The sequence below is a fragment of the Neodiprion pinetum genome, chromosome 1, assembly GCF_021155775.2.
Source record: "Neodiprion pinetum isolate iyNeoPine1 chromosome 1, iyNeoPine1.2, whole genome shotgun sequence".
NCBI lineage: Eukaryota > Metazoa > Arthropoda > Insecta > Hymenoptera > Diprionidae > Neodiprion > Neodiprion pinetum.
In genome coordinates, this window is record NC_060232.1 from 27,751,969 (window position 1) to 27,769,892 (window position 17,924).

A 17,924-nucleotide genomic window follows, 5' to 3' on the forward strand; every position below is an offset into this window, starting at 1 on the left:
TATTGGAACTGCACCCAATCGATTTCTCTCGCAAAATTACGCCGGAATAGTGCCACAATTAATCATTTTCAGCACTTTTGAAAATCGCGAAAATTTTCGCCAAAAATGGAAAGGGGTTAGCCTTACTTTTTTTTTGGGCAAAAAACTTTTGGTCTCAGATTCGATTTGAATGACCCTTATCTGACCAATTGAACCTTCAGGAACTCAGAAATCGCAGCAAAAAGAGCGTAGGACCAACAGAAGAGAAATGGCGAGCGAAAAAGCACCCGCTGAAAAATGTCGAAAATTCGGGTTTTCGTTTTTTGGCCGTAACTTGTAATGCGTTGATTGCAGCGTATTGGGACTGCGCCCTATCGATTTCTCTCGCAAAATTACGCCGGAATAGTGCCACAATTAATCATTTTCAGCACTTTTAAAAATCGCAAAAATTCTCGCCAAAAATGGAAAGGGGTTAGCCTTACTTTTTTTTTGGGCAAAAAATTTTTGGTCTCAGATTCGATTTGAATGACCCTTATCTGACCAATTGGACTCTCAGGAACTCAGAAATCGCAGCGAAACGAGCGTAGGACCAACAGGAGAAAAATGGCGAGCGAAAAAGCACCTGCTGAAAAATGTCGAAAATTCGGGTTTTCGTTTTTCGGCCGTAACTTGTAATGCGTTGATTGCAGCGTATTGGGACTGCGCCCAATCGATTTCTCTCGCAAAATTACGCCGGAATAGTGCCACAATTAATCATTTCCAGCACTTTTGAAAATCGCAAAAATTCTCGCCAAAAATGGAAAGGGGTTAGCCTTACTTTTTTTTTGGGCAAAAAACTTTTGGTCTCAGATTCGATTTGAATGACCCTTATCTGACCAATTGGACCCTCAGGAACTCAGAAATCGCAGCGAAACGAGCGTAGGACCAACAGGAGAAAAATGGCGAGCGAAAAAGCACCTGCTGGAAAATGTCGAAAATTCGGGTTTTCGTTTTCCGGCCGTAACTTGTAATGCGTTGATCGCAGCGTATTGGGACTGCGCCCAATCGATTTCTCTCGCAAAATTACGTCGGAATAGTGCCACAATTAATCATTTTCATCACTTTTGAAAATCGCAAAAATTCTCGCCAAAAATGGAAAGGGGTTAGCCTTACTTTTTTTTTGGGCAAAAAACTTTTGGTCTCAGATTCGATTTGAATGACCCTTATCTGACCAATTGGACCCTCAGGAACTCAGAAATCGCAGCGAAACAAGCGTAGGACCAACAGGAGAAAAATGACGAGCGAAAAAGCACCTGCTGGAAAATGTCGAAAATTCGGGTTTTCGTTTTTCGGCCGTAACTTGTAATGCGTTGATTGCAGCGTATTGGGACTGCGCCAAATCGATTTCTCTCGCAAAATTACGCCGGAATAGTGCCACAATTAATCATTTTCAGCACTTTTAAAAATCGCGAAAATTCTCGCCAAAAATGGAAAGGGGTTAGCCTTACTTTTTTTTTGGGCAAAAAATTTTTGGTCTCAGATTCGATTTGAATGACCCTTATCTGACCAATTGGACTCTCAGGAACTCAGAAATCGCAGCGAAACGAGCGTAGGACCAACAGGAGAAAACTGGCGAGCGAAAAAGCACCTGCTGAAAAATGTCGAAAATTCGGGTTTTCGTTTTTCGGCCGTAACTTGTAATGCGTTGATTGCAGCGTATTGGGACTGCGCCCAATCGATTTCTCTCGCAAAATTACGCCGGAATAGTGCCACAATTAATCATTTCCAGCACTTTTGAAAATCGCAAAAATTCTCGCCAAAAATGGAAAGGGGTTAGCCTTACTTTTCTTTTGGGCAAAAAACTTTTGGTCTCAGATTCGATTTGAATGACCCTTATCTGACCAATTGGACCCTCAGGAACTCAGAAATCGCAGCGAAACGAGCGTAGGACCAACAGGAGAAAAATGGCGAGCGAAAAAGCACCTGCTGGAAAATGTCGAAAATTCGGGTTTTCGTTTTTCGGCCGTAACTTGTAATGCGTTGATTGCAGCGTATTGGGACTGCGCCCAATCGATTTCTCTCGCAAAATTACGCCGGAATAGTGCCACAATTAATCATTTTCAGCACTTTTGAAAATCGCGAAAATTCTCGCCAAAAATGGAAAGGGGTTAGCCTTCCTTTTTTTTCGGGCAAAAAACTTTTGGTCTCAGATTCGATTTGAATGATCCTTATCTGACCAATTGAACCTTCAGGAACTCAGAAATCGCAGCGAAAAGAGCGTAGGACCAACAGAAGAGAAATGGCGAGCGAAAAAGCACCTGCTGAAAAATGTCGAAAATTCGGGTTTTCGTTTTTCGGCCGTAACTTGTAATGCGTTGATTGCAGCGTATTCGGACTGCGCCCAATCGATTTCTCTCGCAAAATTACGCCGGAATAGTGCCACAATTAATCATTTCCAGCACTTTTGAAAATCGCAAAAATTCTCGCCAAAAATGGAAAGGGGTTAGCCTTACTTTTATTTTGGGCAAAAAACTTTTGGTCTCAGATTCGATTTGAATGACCCTTATCTGACCAATTGGACCCTCAGGAACTCAGAAATCGCAGCGAAACGAGCGTAGGACCAACAGGAGAAAAATGGCGAGCGAAAAAGCACCTGCTGAAAAATGTCGAAAATTCGGGTTTTCGTTTTTCGGCCGTAACTTGTAATGCGTTGATTGCAGCGTATTGGGACTGCGCCCAATCGATTTCTCTCGCAAAATTACGCCGGAATAGTGCCACAATTAATCATTTCCAGCACTTTTGAAAATCGCGAAAATTTTCGCCAAAAATGGAAAGGGGTTAGCCTCACTTTTTTTTTGGGCAAAAAACTTTTGGTCTCAGATTCGATTTGAATGACCCTTATCTGACCAATTGGACCCTCAGGAACTCAGAAATCGCAGCGAAACGAGCGTAGGACCAACAGGAGAGAAATGGCGAGCGAAAAAGCACCCGCTGAAAAATGTCGAAAATTGAGGTTTTGGTTTTTTGGCTGTAACTTTTGATGCGTTGATCGTAGCGTATTGGAACTGCACCCAATCGTATTCTCTCGCAAAATTACGTCGGAATAGTCCATAGAAGACTCTATTCCAGCACTTTTTGAAATCGCGAGAATTTTCGCCGGAAATGCAAAGGGGTTAGCCTTACTTTTTTTTTGGGCAAAAAACTTTTGGTCTCAGATTCGATTTGAATGACCCTCATCTGACCAATTGAACCCTCAGGAACTCAGAAATCGCAGCGAAAAGAGCGTAGGACCAACAGGAGAGAAATGGCGAGCGAAAAAGCACCTGCTGAAAAATGTCGAAAATTCGGGTTTTCGTTTTTCGGCCGTAACTTGTAATGCGTTGATTGCAGCGTATTGGGACTGCGCCCAATCGATTTCTCTCGCAAAATTACGCCGGAATAGTGCCACAATTAATCATTTTCAGCACTTTTGAAAATCGCGAAAATTCTCGCCAAAAATGGAAAGGGGTTAGCCTTACTTTTTTTTTGGGCAAAAAACTTTTGGTCTCAGATTCGATTTGAATGACCCTTATCTGACCAATTGGACCCTCAGGAACTCAGAAATCGCAGCGAAACGAGCGTAGGACCAACAGGAGAAAAATGGCGAGCGAAAAAGCACCTGCTGGAAAATGTCGAAAATTCGGGTTTTCGTTTTTCGGCCGTAACTTGTAATGCGTTGATTGTAGCGTATTGGGACTGCGCCCAATCGATTTCTCTCGCAAAATTACGCCGGAATAGTGCCACAATTAATCATTTTCAGCACTTTTGAAAATCGCGAAAATTTTCGCCAAAAATGGAAAGGGGTTAGCCTTCCTTTTTTTTCGGGCAAAAAACTTTTGGTCTCAGATTCGATTTGAATGATCCTTATCTGACCAATTGAACCTTCAGGAACTCAGAAATCGCAGCGAAAAGAGCGTAGGACCAACAGAAGAGAAATGGCGAGCGAAAAAGCACCTGCTGAAAAATGTCGAAAATTCGGGTTTTCGTTTTTCGGCCGTAACTTGTAATGCGTTGATTGCAGCGTATTCGGACTGCGCCCAATCGATTTCTCTCGCAAAATTACGCCGGAATAGTGCCACAATTAATCATTTCCAGCACTTTTGAAAATCGCAAAAATTCTCGCCAAAATGGAAAGGGGTTAGCCTTACTTTTATTTTGGGCAAAAAACTTTTGGTCTCAGATTCGATTTGAATGACCCTTATCTGACCAATTGGACCCTCAGGAACTCAGAAATCGCAGCGAAACGAGCGTAGGACCAACAGGAGAAAAATGGCGAGCGAAAAAGCACCTGCTGAAAAATGTCGAAAATTCGGGTTTTCGTCTTTCGGCCGTAACTTGTAATGCGTTGATTGCAGCGTATTGGGACTGCGCCCAATCGATTTCTCTCGCAAAATTACGCCGGAATAGTGCCACAATTAATCATTTCCAGCACTTTTGAAAATCGCGAAAATTTTCGCCAAAAATGGAAAGGGGTTAGCCTCACTTTTTTTTTGGGCAAAAAACTTTTGGTCTCAGATTCGATTTGAATGACCCTTATCTGACCAATTGGACCCTCAGGAACTCAGAAATCGCAGCGAAACGAGCGTAGGACCAACAGGAGAGAAATGGCGAGCGAAAAAGCACCCGCTGAAAAATGTCGAAAATTGAGGTTTTGGTTTTTTGGCTGTAACTTTTGATGCGTTGATCGTAGCGTATTGGAACTGCACCCAATCGTATTCTCTCGCAAAATTACGTCGGAATAGTCCATAGAAGACTCTATTCCAGCACTTTTTGAAATCGCGAGAATTTTCGCCGGAAATGCAAAGGGGTTAGCCTTACTTTTTTTTTGGGCAAAAAACTTTTGGTCTCAGATTCGATTTGAATGACCCTCATCTGACCAATTGAACCCTCAGGAACTCAGAAATCGCAGCGAAAAGAGCGTAGGACCAACAGGAGAGAAATGGCGAGCGAAAAAGCACCTGCTGAAAAATGTCGAAAATTCGGGTTTTCGTTTTTCGGCCGTAACTTGTAATGCGTTGATTGCAGCGTATTGGGACTGCGCTCAATCGATTTCTCTCGCAAAATTACGCCGGAATAGTGCCACAATTAATCATTTCCAGCACTTTTGAAAATCGCGAAAATTTTCACCAAAAATGGAAAGGGGTTAGCCTTTGTTACGTGGGGGTAAGGGTGTACTGAGCGGTGGTAGTTAATGATTAATTGAATAATCAAGCTCCCACGTAACGACAATGAATAATTATTAAAACTAAGAGAAGACCTACCTTTCGATAAGCCGGTAATTTGTAGGATCGTGTTGCTATAGTCCTGTACAGGTCTGTGAGGTTTGTTTAAATTGTTGAGGCAATTTTATAATGAAGAAAGTGGGAAGAAGGTCGTTCAAAATAAATGTTTAATATGATTTAACTGGTAAAAGATGAAGTATATTCTGTTTCGATTTGGTTATTGAAATGTCTGGTAACAATCAATGGTGATAATGATATATGAGCCGAAAATAACAATTTATAAAGTGTTCAAGTTCATACAAATCGTGTGTTATAATATTCTAAAGGATATTATTATTTGGTACGAGGAACATCTACTCTGAACGATGGTTAACTAGCTGGTCGTGATTATTGGATTGTATCTCTCTTTTTAGATTATCTTGAACCAATTACATATATATTATGGTTAAGTCTTATCCGTTAATTCTTGGAAACAATAAGTACGATTTAATTGGGGGTAGTGAAGCTAGCCACCAATTCTAGACTTGATTTTGAATGAAAATTACTGAAGTAGATTTTGATTATAAAGGTGAAACAAGAATTCGTTTAATTTCGAAGATTAACACTCGGATTGACTTAGCTCTAGGTGAATCGGTCGACGAGATTGAGAGCCGTCGGATCGTGTCGGTCTGCGTCGGTAGAATGCTGGACCAGGGACCTCACCTCAAGGTTGGAAGAGTTGATCAATCGAACGGTGTTGAACGTCGGTCACTTAGTCTTTTAGATTTGGAATTATATTTAAGATTACCTGATTCGATTGAATCAGGGCCGAACTCAATTTAATCATGGAAAATGGAATATCATAAAAATGTCTATTCACAGAAAAGATGAGATTTAGTAAAGAACAGAAAAGATGGAAATGTAGAAGGAAGTGAGTCTCTTGCAGCTAACAGAATAACTGAATGCTCGAATTTGACGAATTAGCGCGAGACTTTAGGCCGGTCACAACTAAGATCTTCCGAACGCTACTATTGCTCGAGAGGGCTAATCCGGGTTTACGTCCACGCACTACGCGACTTGACAGACGTAAGACATGGCTGCTTGGGCCAGAGGGTATTAATAGGGAAAAATCTGCAGTTGCAATAAGTTGCAACAGTAATTAGCCAATTAAGTGCGGGGGCGACCTCCCGGTGTCGAAATCTACATGGTCAGCGTTAGTTCGCGTCATTCGATGGTATTCCGACGATTCTCAATCTCGTCACTTATAAGATGTTAACAGAAGGTATCTTAAGATAATTCTCACGCATTCATCCACACATCTTAACAAATAATCTATTGTAATTTGGTGGTTCCAAAGGTAGTGGTTTATCCTAATTATTGATGATAATTTTGACTTAAAAAGAGAGATATTCCCGGGCTGAGCGCCGCTGTTACTAGGTCAGTAATTTTATAGCGCGATTCCTGGTGTCAGCAAATAAGATACAATGTCAGCGGATGCCGAGGACTGTACGCGACCTTATTAGAATATGAGATTGTTATGAAACAATTAAAGAAATGAAATGAAATGGAATTTTGAAAAAGGTACGCCAAGGCAGTACGTCGGGGCGTAACACCTTACTTTTTTTTTGGGCAAAAAACTTTTGGTCTCAGATTCGATTTGAATGACCCTTATCTGACCAATTGAACCCTCAGAAACTCAGAAATCGCAGCGAAAAGAGCGTAGGACCAACAGAAGAGAAATGGCGAGCGAAAAAGCACCTGCTGAAAAATGTCGAAAATTCGGGTTTTCGTTTTTCGGCCGTAACTTGTAATGCGTTGATTGCAGCGTATTGGGACTGCGCCCAATCGATTTCTCTCGCAAAATTACGCCGGAATAGTCCATAGAAGACTCCATTCCAGCACTTTTTGAAATCGCGAGAATTTTCGCCAAAAATGCAAAGGGGTTAGCCTTACCATTGGATGAAGAATATCAAGACAGTAGCCCTCATGGGCTTTCATGTGACAACCGAAAATTGCTCCGCGAGATGTTCCAACGGTAGATTTGAGAACTTATGGCAGAACATCAGAGAGTTTCCGATTACAACATGATGCTGGCTGCATTCACCTTCCGAGTAACACAGTCTTTGCAATGGTAAGCCTAAGCCAGTACTTGGCCTGAGCGTACTTACCGACTTGTCGGCGATACAACAAATTAATAATGAGAATAAATATCTTTCAAAAGTCGTAGAAAAACAGTGATTTAATCAAAGTATAGTTACCCGAGAGAAGAATGTATACGTAGATCATGAATAAAAATAGATCAGATATAATAATGATGCAGAGACCAAAAAGTATAAATGTATATGCGGTCCATGTACGACATTGATACATATGATTCGATTATGATTAATACGTGATACATACTATAAATTTCTTAAATTTCTAGGAAACATACTAGATTATCTACAATAATCGGCTGTAATATGACAATAAAAGAATTGTTCGTTTCGATGTGGGATTCAATTCGACACGCAGTCTTTATATTCCATAACATTAATAATCAGAATTAGGAGTACGAATGGGAGTGGGATCAGGAGTAGGAGTATGAATAGAAGTAAGATCAGGAGTAGGTTCAAGAGTGAGAGTAGGAATAGGAGTAGGATCAAGAGTTGGAGTAAGATAGTTGTAGAAGTAGGAGTAAGATTGAAGTAGAAGTAGGAGTAGGAGTAGAAATAGGAGTATATGAGGAGGGGAGGGGCGGGAAGGCTAGGGGAGTGTAGGGTAGGGTTGGGTATAGTAGGGTAGGGTAGGAATAGTAGGAAATATCTCCTACTCCTGCTCCTACTCCTATTCCTACTCCTACTCCTGATCCTACTTCTATTCCTACTTCTCCTCTATTCAATACTTTAGAATGTTATATTCACAGTGTACAAATCCTCGTCCTCCTCGTCCACCTCATACTCCTGGTCTTCCTCATCCTCCTCCTTGTCCACCTCCGACCACCGCCAACCACCTCCAACAACCACCGATAACCACCTCGGGTTATACCTGGAATAGCAATAAATATTTTCAGTATGAGAACACATCAAAAATATTGTGTAAGGATTATTATAATTAATTAGTTAATCAATCATCTAATTATACATATAATAAATTTTGGTAGCGCATTTATAGCTACCGAATTCGTGCTTGCGCGAAACACGAATTTAAGTAATTTAATGTAAACATGACAAGTTCAAAAAATCTTAGATAAAATATAAATACAATTGCCATTAAATATTATAAAAATGTTTTACTCACCGTGCAGTCATCCTCGTTCTCCTTGTCTTCCTTGTCCTCCTCCTCGTCCACATTGATCACCCACAACCACCCCCAACCACCTCCAACCACCTCCAACCATCGCCAACTACCTTCAACGATCACCGACAACCACCTCGGGTTATACCTTGAATAGTAATAACTATTCTTAGTATCCGAACACATCAAAAATATTGTGTAAGGATTCATACAATTAATTAATTAATAGATAATATAATAAATTTTAGTACCGCATTTATAGCTAATGAATTTGTGCCTACCCTACGGAGCGCATGTCCTGGAAGTCGAGTTTCACCAGGTAGCGGACCTGGAGCATAGAAACTACGGGGCGCTTGTCCCTAAAGTCGATTTTCATCAGCTAGCGAACCTGGAGCGCAGGAGTCACGGAACGCTTGTCCTGGAAGTCGAGTTGCACCAGAAAGCGGATCCGGAACGGGGTAGAGAACCCTGTACTCGAAATCTGCGGAGCGCGATTCTCATCCGTCCGCTCTACTGCGCGGTTGTTTGCAGACTGAGGAATTCGACTAGCTGATTTTAGATCGATGACGTCGAGAGAAAAAAAATTTTTGGTGACGTCACTTTCTGAACATCCAAGCTTTGGTTTCGAACTTTAATACTATGTATGATGTATGATGTAAGATGTATGATGATGTGATATGATGTATAATGATTTTAGTTTCTATATTTCAGACAAGAAGTACGCACTTCATATTTCCTGCCGATTCCAGACTCAAGCGGCTAGGCCCTTCCATAGTCAGCATTTGACTAAAGATATATTCTTCAGTTAACGGATCAGCTAATACCGCTGCTGTTTTGCGACAGTTGGATGTTAAAAATTTTTGTTTCTACTTCTCAAATGTGTGTTAAAATACACTCAAAGTTCCAAGAAGCATTGTTTTATCTCTCTATCTATCTCTCCCTTTCAAAAAAAAAAAAAAGTCGCCGACAATCACCTTTTTAAGATTTTCAAATCAGGAGACTGTGTTAAATACTGTCTCCTATACGGAGCAGCCATTTCATCTCGATCAAATTAGCGCATCCGTGATGTATTACAGTTACTCTGAATTTTTTCCGCTACGAACACATTTCAAAAACAATTCTGATTCTTCATCCAACGTAGATACTTCACTTGCGACTAGCTTAAACAGCGTTTCGATTCTATTCCTACGAAAATTCACGATCGAGAGAGGAAATGAAAAGTTCTTGGAATAATTATGAATATCAATGATCAACTTAGTTTTTGACCTCTGTGTGTTCAATGGGGATTAATTCTTGGATATGAAGGTCATAATAAGAACGTAGAATAACTTGTTAACATTTCGGCCCAAAGTGAGGGCCCTCTACAAGACGAAATGTATAACTTGATCTGTTCAATTAATACACCAAATAAAATTACAATAATGAAGAAATTGAATTGAATATGAATAATAATGTTGTAGAATACATGGAGGAACAGGGGAACGAAGAGGATGAAGGTGGTCGGAGGTGTTCGGAAATGGTAGGAGGTGGTAGGCGCTGGTAGGAGGTAGTAGGGGGTGGTAGAAGTTAGTTGGATATGGTAGGAGGTAGTAGAAGGTAATCGGAGCTGGTAGGAAGTGTTTGGTGGGAGTTGGAAGTGATCGGCGGTGGTCCATGAGGACGAGGTGGACGAGGAGGACGAAAGTGGTCGGAGGTGGGAGTAGTTGGTTGACGGTGGTTGGTGGTGCTCGGAGGTAGTAGGGGTGGTTGGCGGTGGACACGATTACGCGTCTTCTCACAGGGATAATCGAGCTGATCGACATTTCTAAGTCGCAGTTGACAAGTAGTCTTACGTACTCACTTTGTAGCGACTCAATCTGAAGCTTCTATACCGACACTACTTTGGCTGCTACGAATGTCGGTGCGAGCCCGTTAAGTAGAGTCGATAGAGCAGAATCCTCCTACGCTCCCAGGCCCACCTGGGCCCACTTGCCCGCCGAAAACTGGTCACAAAAATTTACCCTGGGGTATCCGTCTTTATATTTTTCAGTCAACGACCCACTGTAGAAATCTACTCGCCTTAGTGCCATCTGATGGCGCCAATGGTAAATCATCGGGAACGGTACGATTCTATGCGCAGTGTTTGTTCCGTGGTCTGCTCATTCCATGCATATGTTTATGGAGTTGTGGTGACGTTAAATTTCACCAGAATAATTAGCGAGAAAGCAAAAAAATCCCAGATAACACCTCGTGATTCATTCCGTTTTCATTGCAAAGGTAGGAAAAAGTATTACACGAATGCAATTGAAATTAATGTTTCACATCGAAGTGAGTGAGCCGTAATCGTTATACGTGTTCATACTTAATTTCACTACGGCATATCTGCAAATTCTTAAATCAAGGTAAACAATATTATACTTGTTATCATTGCAAATATAAAGATGGTGTCACAACTTTTCCGTATTGTGTGACGTTTCTTTTATGCCAGTAACTAACCTTCACAAAATAGTTGATAAGAATTCTATTCTTGTTTTCCATAATAACAATGAAATGTCGAAACTGAATTTAGAATTGAAATAACTTTATTGAGTGAAAAAGCAAAATACATTTTATGCTGAACAATTGTAACGGTACCATGTCAGAAATTTTTGGTGAAAACTTCACTTAGTCGTATCTGTTATTCCGTTACACAAGATCCATTCGAGGAAACGAATTTGGTAAAATGCATTTATTCTTTTGCTTTGATATTTCCATTAGTGGTTTTCCTACCTGTATGTGTTTAAATTTTACTGTCACCAAAATTTGTATTTTTATATTTAATCTGATTAAACTACCACATGATCGTCTTATGTATGATGATGGCAAGGTTTCAATTCGATAGCAAAACGACCAATTATTATTGAATATTTATTACTAGTATTTAAAAATATCAGTTGCAATGTTTTGACATTTATTGACCAGGGTCAATACACAATTTCTCAAAGCACCTATGTTACTTCGTTTTTTCAAGGAATCACAAGCATTTATAATCAACTTGAAATGGCTACCGTACCACTGATGTTCGCGGAAGAGGATATTGAGGGAGGGGGCAAAGAAGAAACATCGAATGGGATAGAAAACGACTTTGCATATAACAACAATGTGCAAAATGCTAATATTAAAATACGAATGGCTTTTTTGCGTAAAGTCTATGGTCTCTTGAGTGTTCAGTTGCTCATGACCATTGTTGTCGCAGCCATATGTATGTTGAGCAAGCCTGTTAGATTGTTCATACACCAAAAGTAAGGATCCAATCATCTTTGATGCTTTATACATGTATCAGTTAGTGAAAATTACGCTATTACATATTTTCAAATACAAATTGTAACAAGTAAATAATTTTAGAGAATTAAAAAAGTCCAAGCAATTCGGCATGATGTTTATCATAAGTTAGAACTTCCTTTTCACTTCAGTTATGATTACTGCCCCTCTTAGACCACATACTTCATACTCACTTTCTTCTTATCATGGTGATATTTCAGCGAATGGATGGTTGGATTGTCATTCTTCATGACCCTCGGATTTATGATGGCGTTAATCTTCAAGAGAAGAGAACACCCCATGAATTTGATTCTTCTGGGTGCATTTGTAAGTATCATTAATGAAAAAGTATCAGGAATTTTACGTTTTGTCTAAATAGTAAAGAGTTAGTAGCTCATAATAAAAAATAAACTTTATTATTGATTGCAGACTTTGGTTCAATCGTACACAGTTGGGGTTATTGTTACAATGTACGACCAAGCAATTGTCTTAGAGGCTTTACTTATCACGTTGACGGTGGTTGCTGGATTAACAGCTTATACGTTTCAAACAAAAAAAGACTTTTCGTTTTTAGGTTTTGGGTAAGTATACTTTACTTCAAGTTTTGTTTTGAAATATTAATTACATGCAAATCAGTATGTGAAGTGAACTTTGCTATCTGGAGTCGCAGTTATTCGCTTTTAGCTACTCCTATAATGTCTACGTTATTCTATTCTTTTAATAACTGTGCACCTAAAGATTGATAAAAAAGCGAATTAGGTATTTCTGATTAACTAACAGGCGAATATTCATTTTCAGATTGTTTGCTGGTCTGTGTGCCCTCCTGGTTGGTGGAATTCTTCAAATTTTCGTACAAAGTACTGGATTTGAGTTGCTGCTCAGCATAGGGGGTGCTCTGCTGTTTTCGATGTTCATTATATTTGATACACAACTCTTAATGCGCACATTGTCACCTGAAGAGTATATTTTGGCAACCATTAATCTGTACATGGATATAATTAATTTATTCGTGCATATTCTCAGAGCTTTGGCTGCTTCTAGGCAATAATTAATGCTCATGAGAGTTCAAAACTTTTTCCAATTTCTTATTATATTTAGTGCTTGATTGCCAAGATAAAATGTTCCGTTATAATTAAGGTAAAAATTTCTTGTCTCACTTTTTTGCCATTTTTTACGCACTTGGCGTGTGTTAAGCTTCTTAAGATGAATAAAGTATCGTATTTACGTATGTAACTTGACTACAAATTTTTATTCAAAGTAGAGCTGATAGGGTTATTTAGGTATATTTATCAAATACAAAATCTGTCACCCAACACAAATTCTTCCTTTTTCGCCACTTTAAATACTCATGTCTAAATAAATCGGTTGATTTGTTAAGTATGCACGTGTTACCGTTCATATTTTGACAGGACTTGTCAAAATGACACTCTATGGCGACGTTAATTTACTTCGCTATGTGCGCACCGATACAGTAAATCGGGTTTGGACATAACTTTTGCTATCAGCAATTCTTTTAGGTACTGTCGAAAATTTTCAAACTTACGACTCATTTTTAACTAGAACAATTTGTTTTGCAAACGTACCTTCAGGCAGCCTTGTACAGTCAAGGCTAACAGTGTAATAGAGCCAATGATATATTTTTTATAAACATTTGATATATTTTAAACGTTATTTTATAATATCGTATTATTATGTATATTTTACCCTCTAACCATATTTTTATGGTTTCATTTAAACTACGTTTTACGGGGGAATGATTTATATCATTTCACCATTCTGTATTATTTCGTTCTTACGTGTAAGCAATCAACACAAATATTTTGCCGTGTTACATGATAAAATGTGTATATTCAATTTCGTGAAATAAAGTTATTTGTTGAACCTAATCTAATATCCCTTCATGCTTGTGAGGAATTATCACCTGTTAAATTAAAGAAAGAGTGTAATGCGGGGTAACGCAAGTGGAAAAACGTATGTCAACTATGTTCCCGGACACTAATTTTCACAATTTATTGCAATACAGATTTTGAAATAATTGAAGGAGCTATACTTATTTTCGTGTTCGTGTAAACACTAAAGTTGGCAGAAATTCCGCATGAATTTTCAGAATCCAAACGCTTCCAACTCCTGATTCATAGCAAATGTACGGGTTTGCACGATGGAATTTCTATCCATAACTTGAAGTGTAAATTACACATCAGTTCAGCCGCAGTACGATCCTTTGTATGTTGCAACCTAATTACGTAATACAATTTCCCTTTCGATGTAGATGTAATACTTTCACGATCGAAACCGAAATTGATCTGTGTTACTTCTACAGGAGCCTTCACTTGTTATTGAAATGTTCGAATGCAGACTTACGATGTGTGAAATAAGCAGAGGTTCTAGAATCCACAGACGATTCGTATTAACTTGGGTTGTTTCTGTGTCCAGGTATTCAATTGATCTTTATTCGAAAGTTAACTGTGGCTATTGAAAATATACAAACTAGGGTGTGTGTTTAATGCGTGTTTACGAGCTACACGATTAACGATACTGTGGAGCATTGTATTGAAAGCCAAAATTAGCTTGTTCAAAAGCCCTCGTCCACAGAAATCAGGTCATTAGAATCGAAATTCAGTCTTTCATCTACATACAACGGAAAGATACGTATAAATGTAAAAGTAGAGTTTACAACTTCATTAAGCGCCTCCAGTTCATGGACCTTTGTGACTCGGAATATCTTACTATATTTTAAATCGAGAATATGTGATATTTACGTATATAAATTAGTTCTGAGTGGGGCTGGATTTGTCAAAGAGAATGAATTCGCGTAACTTCGACTCGCAGTTTGATGATGATATGTATTGGCATACAAAGAAAATCGGGTACACAGAGCTCAGTTTCTGGTATCTGCAGTTGTTCAACCGTTTCTGTAATTTGTCGCGTAAATAATTTTGGGCTCTTCGCATTCAGTTTAAATTACGATAAGACGTCTACGTAATTTGTTAATTATTCATTTAGCTTAATACAGAGATATTTAGTAATTCTTCACGATTGGTAAATTGATTATTATTTGATATGGTGTCATCTGTGATTTACGAGCTAAAGCTTGACCATTTTTAAGTGGCCGAGAATGAGTCACGACATTCATTTCAACAGCAAATGTAGTGTATGAGCATAGATGAGACTTCAGATATCGAATCGATTGAATATTACATCAGATTGCTTAGAAGAAGTTTATAACAGTTCGAGCTTACGAAACGAAATAACATTTTCTCCACGTAGCAAATGGTTTTCATTCGCATTTTCGATAATTCTTTTTTAATATCATTGTAATGCCGATAGCAATTTTACAAGCCGCCTGAGAAAAGCTACCGGATATGTAATTTGCGACGGCTGCTAAACTTTTGATAATTTGAGTTCGTTTTCCAATTTTGCGTACTCGCTCCAACGCGTTACTCCATCTGACTAAAATTACTTCCAGAATATTTGCAAATGTACGTACATATAGGTACGTCTAATGTCATCTACCGTTCTGCGGAAAGTCCGTGGGAATTGTACCCTCGATTAAGAAGACGATATTGGTGTAAGAAATGGAATAAGACGTTGGACGAACCGCGTCACTTAACGAAATGAAAAGTAAAGTACACGCAAGAAATTCTCTACACAGACGAGTCGAGCTTTCCGGGGAAACAATGTTCGCGCATTTATATTATTACTTTTTTAAATTATATAATCTTTACTTCATATGTATAACTACCCAATAAATCTCCATTAATCGCGTTCAAGATGACTTCGAATTTTTAATCCGTCAATGGAAAACGGATATTGCTTATATGTACAGTCAAGAGTGATCAGTGTTGTAAAGTATCTAGGTACAAGTACCTTTTTTGTTCATAGGTACATTTGTCAGTACCTATACCTGTATCTAGATAATTTTCTTAGCAAGTACCTTGTACTTCAGGAGTATCTGCACCTACTTATAGGTAAAATGTAAGGTACTTTATTTGCGTAAAAATTTCCCAGTAGAACGTGTGTTCAGTGCTGGAAGGCAAATATTAACTTTACCAGGAAATACATTATCTGACGACATTTTCGAATGTCTACATTTTCTTAAACATGATAACTTGCATAAGCCGTATAAGTGGAGTACTGTACAAGTGTATAACTTTTTCATATCACTCTTACGCACGGAGAAAATAAAATAGCAGATTCTACTCAAAACTGCAGGAAAAGAGGCACACACCAGGTTTTTTGGTAAAATATACGTCGCAAAATGCATAGTTTACTTAAAGATCATCGCAAACCACTGTGGGCAGACTAAAATCTGCTAAATTTTTGTAGTAAAAAATACAGTTGACATTTGTATTTTTCATGAAAAACCCTCGCGTGTCCCTCTTTTCCTGCGGTTTTGAGTAAAGCCTGTTCTTTCATCCTCTCCATGCACTTACGTAAATAAAGTACCGAAGTACCTGTATACAGACAAATCTTCAGCACCTGGACCTGTACCGGTACTAGTTTTAAAGTACTTTTTACAAATTATTATCGGATTTGAAAATTTCGTAATCCATCGTTTTTGAAGATTCACTTTTAAAGTAAAATATAAGATAAACAGTATTGATATTGACAAACGACAATTAAGAGTGCTTTATTTCCATGCGGCAAGTGAATATTTGGCATGGTACATAACGTCGTTGGTTATCTATTCCAAAGTTTCACTTCGTCTGAAAACGAGCTCATAGTTTGTTATTATTGTTGTTATGCGACCACAAGATTTGCCCCTGGTTTGTTCGCCAGGATGAAGTTTGAATATTTAACCAATGTACCAAAGACTATGTCTATCCTTTACACTCCCGCATATATTTATATATAATATACACATATGTAACATATAGCTTATAAACGAACCGTTTACTGAGCGTATCGGTGCAAGACCGTCTTCGGCGCCGGTGTGAATTGAAGATACGTGTGGCTCATTCCGAAGTAGAATACTCAGTAATTCGAGTTATCACGTCTCGCGATCCTCGGGAACTCCGGCGACTCGGACTAATGTTTTCGTTACGTCACGTTCTCGACTACACCCGCATACGTGTACATCAGAAATGAAAGCTCCCGGTGCTCTCTCGGACCCGCAGTGTGCCACAGCTTTGATGAAATTCCCAAACGTCTTGTAGCTTCCACTCCTCGATCATGCTCCATCATTCTTTCTGACCTTCTTTATCTTATACCTGTTTTCTCGTATAATCTTTACTCCTTCCTCTGCTGCCGGCTGGTACAAGTTGTGTCCGAGCTGGCGTTTCGGATTTATTTGACCTGAAAATCTTGGAAGATATTTTCGGCTAAGCTAGGACTGTGGCAGTGGAACTCTCCATGCGGCGCTTATCGTCGAATTCTTTTCGACGCTGTCCTGTTGAGGGGGCAAGGAAGTGTAACTCTTTACTGAACCGGAAATACAGCCTGAATGCTTGTTAATGTCGCATGACGATGCTTAGAAATTGACGTTTACGGTTCTCGAAACTCCCGCAGGCTCTAAACAATAGTCTTGTGGATCTACAAGTGTACGAGCTCTATACAGTTATACGACAATGCGATAGTCCACTCAACTATCTCTGCTTTTCTGACACTGACGTTGAGCACGGTCCATCTATTGACCGAATTGTACACACGAATTTCCAGATTGCGATATACGCTCAACCGAGAGGCGGAAAACCGGTGCTGTGTTGCTGTTTGCGGAACTACGTTGGATCGTTATTGATTTTGCAATTTAAAATGCACTGAGTAATCACGCCTGAGTCCTGTACATATATACCCAGATGTAAATTGTTCCCAGGAAAACGATATCGTTTATTAATTATTTGAGTTTGTAACTTGGAGTGCCTGAGAGACCCTTCTGCGAGTATATTCGGGTATAATTATGATCCAACGGGAACTGGCACCATACCTACTGACTCCGATCTCTTTCGACGTAGTTGTGGAGATGAGCTGGATGGGGATGCTGCAGGGAGACGCGAACTCGAAATTTGATTCATTCGTGATTTGCAATGCAGCGCGGAATTCTCTGTGCTTGTCCTGCCTAAGTAGTGCAGGCTGCAAGCTGCATTCAGGTATAGAGCCATGTGGTACATGCATTGGTATATATGTATGTATTACATACCTGCGCTTGTGGGTTGGGGTGGTGGGGCTGTAAAA

At 39.3% G+C, this 17,924-nt stretch overlaps 1 protein-coding gene across 2 annotated transcripts; it reads left to right on the forward strand.

The window, feature by feature from the left end:
- The first annotated feature begins 10,531 nt into the window (after positions 1-10,531).
- Positions 10,532-12,981, forward strand: LOC124217802 (protein lifeguard 4-like). 2 transcript variants are annotated; one of them, XM_046623867.1, is made up of 5 exons: positions 10,532-10,730; positions 11,464-11,734; positions 11,975-12,080; positions 12,183-12,334; positions 12,552-12,981. In XM_046623867.1, the coding sequence occupies exons 1-5, from the start codon at positions 10,547-10,549 to the stop codon at positions 12,799-12,801; spliced, it is 963 nt and encodes a 320-aa protein (XP_046479823.1). In that variant the 5' UTR covers positions 10,532-10,546; the 3' UTR covers positions 12,802-12,981. The 2 variants fall into 2 exon arrangements, with proteins under 2 accessions (XP_046479823.1, XP_046479830.1); XM_046623874.2 differs by having other exon boundaries at positions 10,608-10,855.
- Positions 12,982-17,924: the final 4,943 nt, after the last annotated feature.

Coding starts and splice junctions, on each gene's coding strand:
- LOC124217802 (XM_046623867.1), top strand. CDS start 10,547: ATGGCGCCAATGGTAAATCATCGGGAACGGTACGATTCTATGCGCAGT. Junction 11,735..11,974: donor AGATTGTTCATACACCAAAA/GTAAGGATCCAA, acceptor GTGATATTTCAG/CGAATGGATGGTTGGATTGT. Junction 12,081..12,182: donor TGATTCTTCTGGGTGCATTT/GTAAGTATCATT, acceptor TATTGATTGCAG/ACTTTGGTTCAATCGTACAC.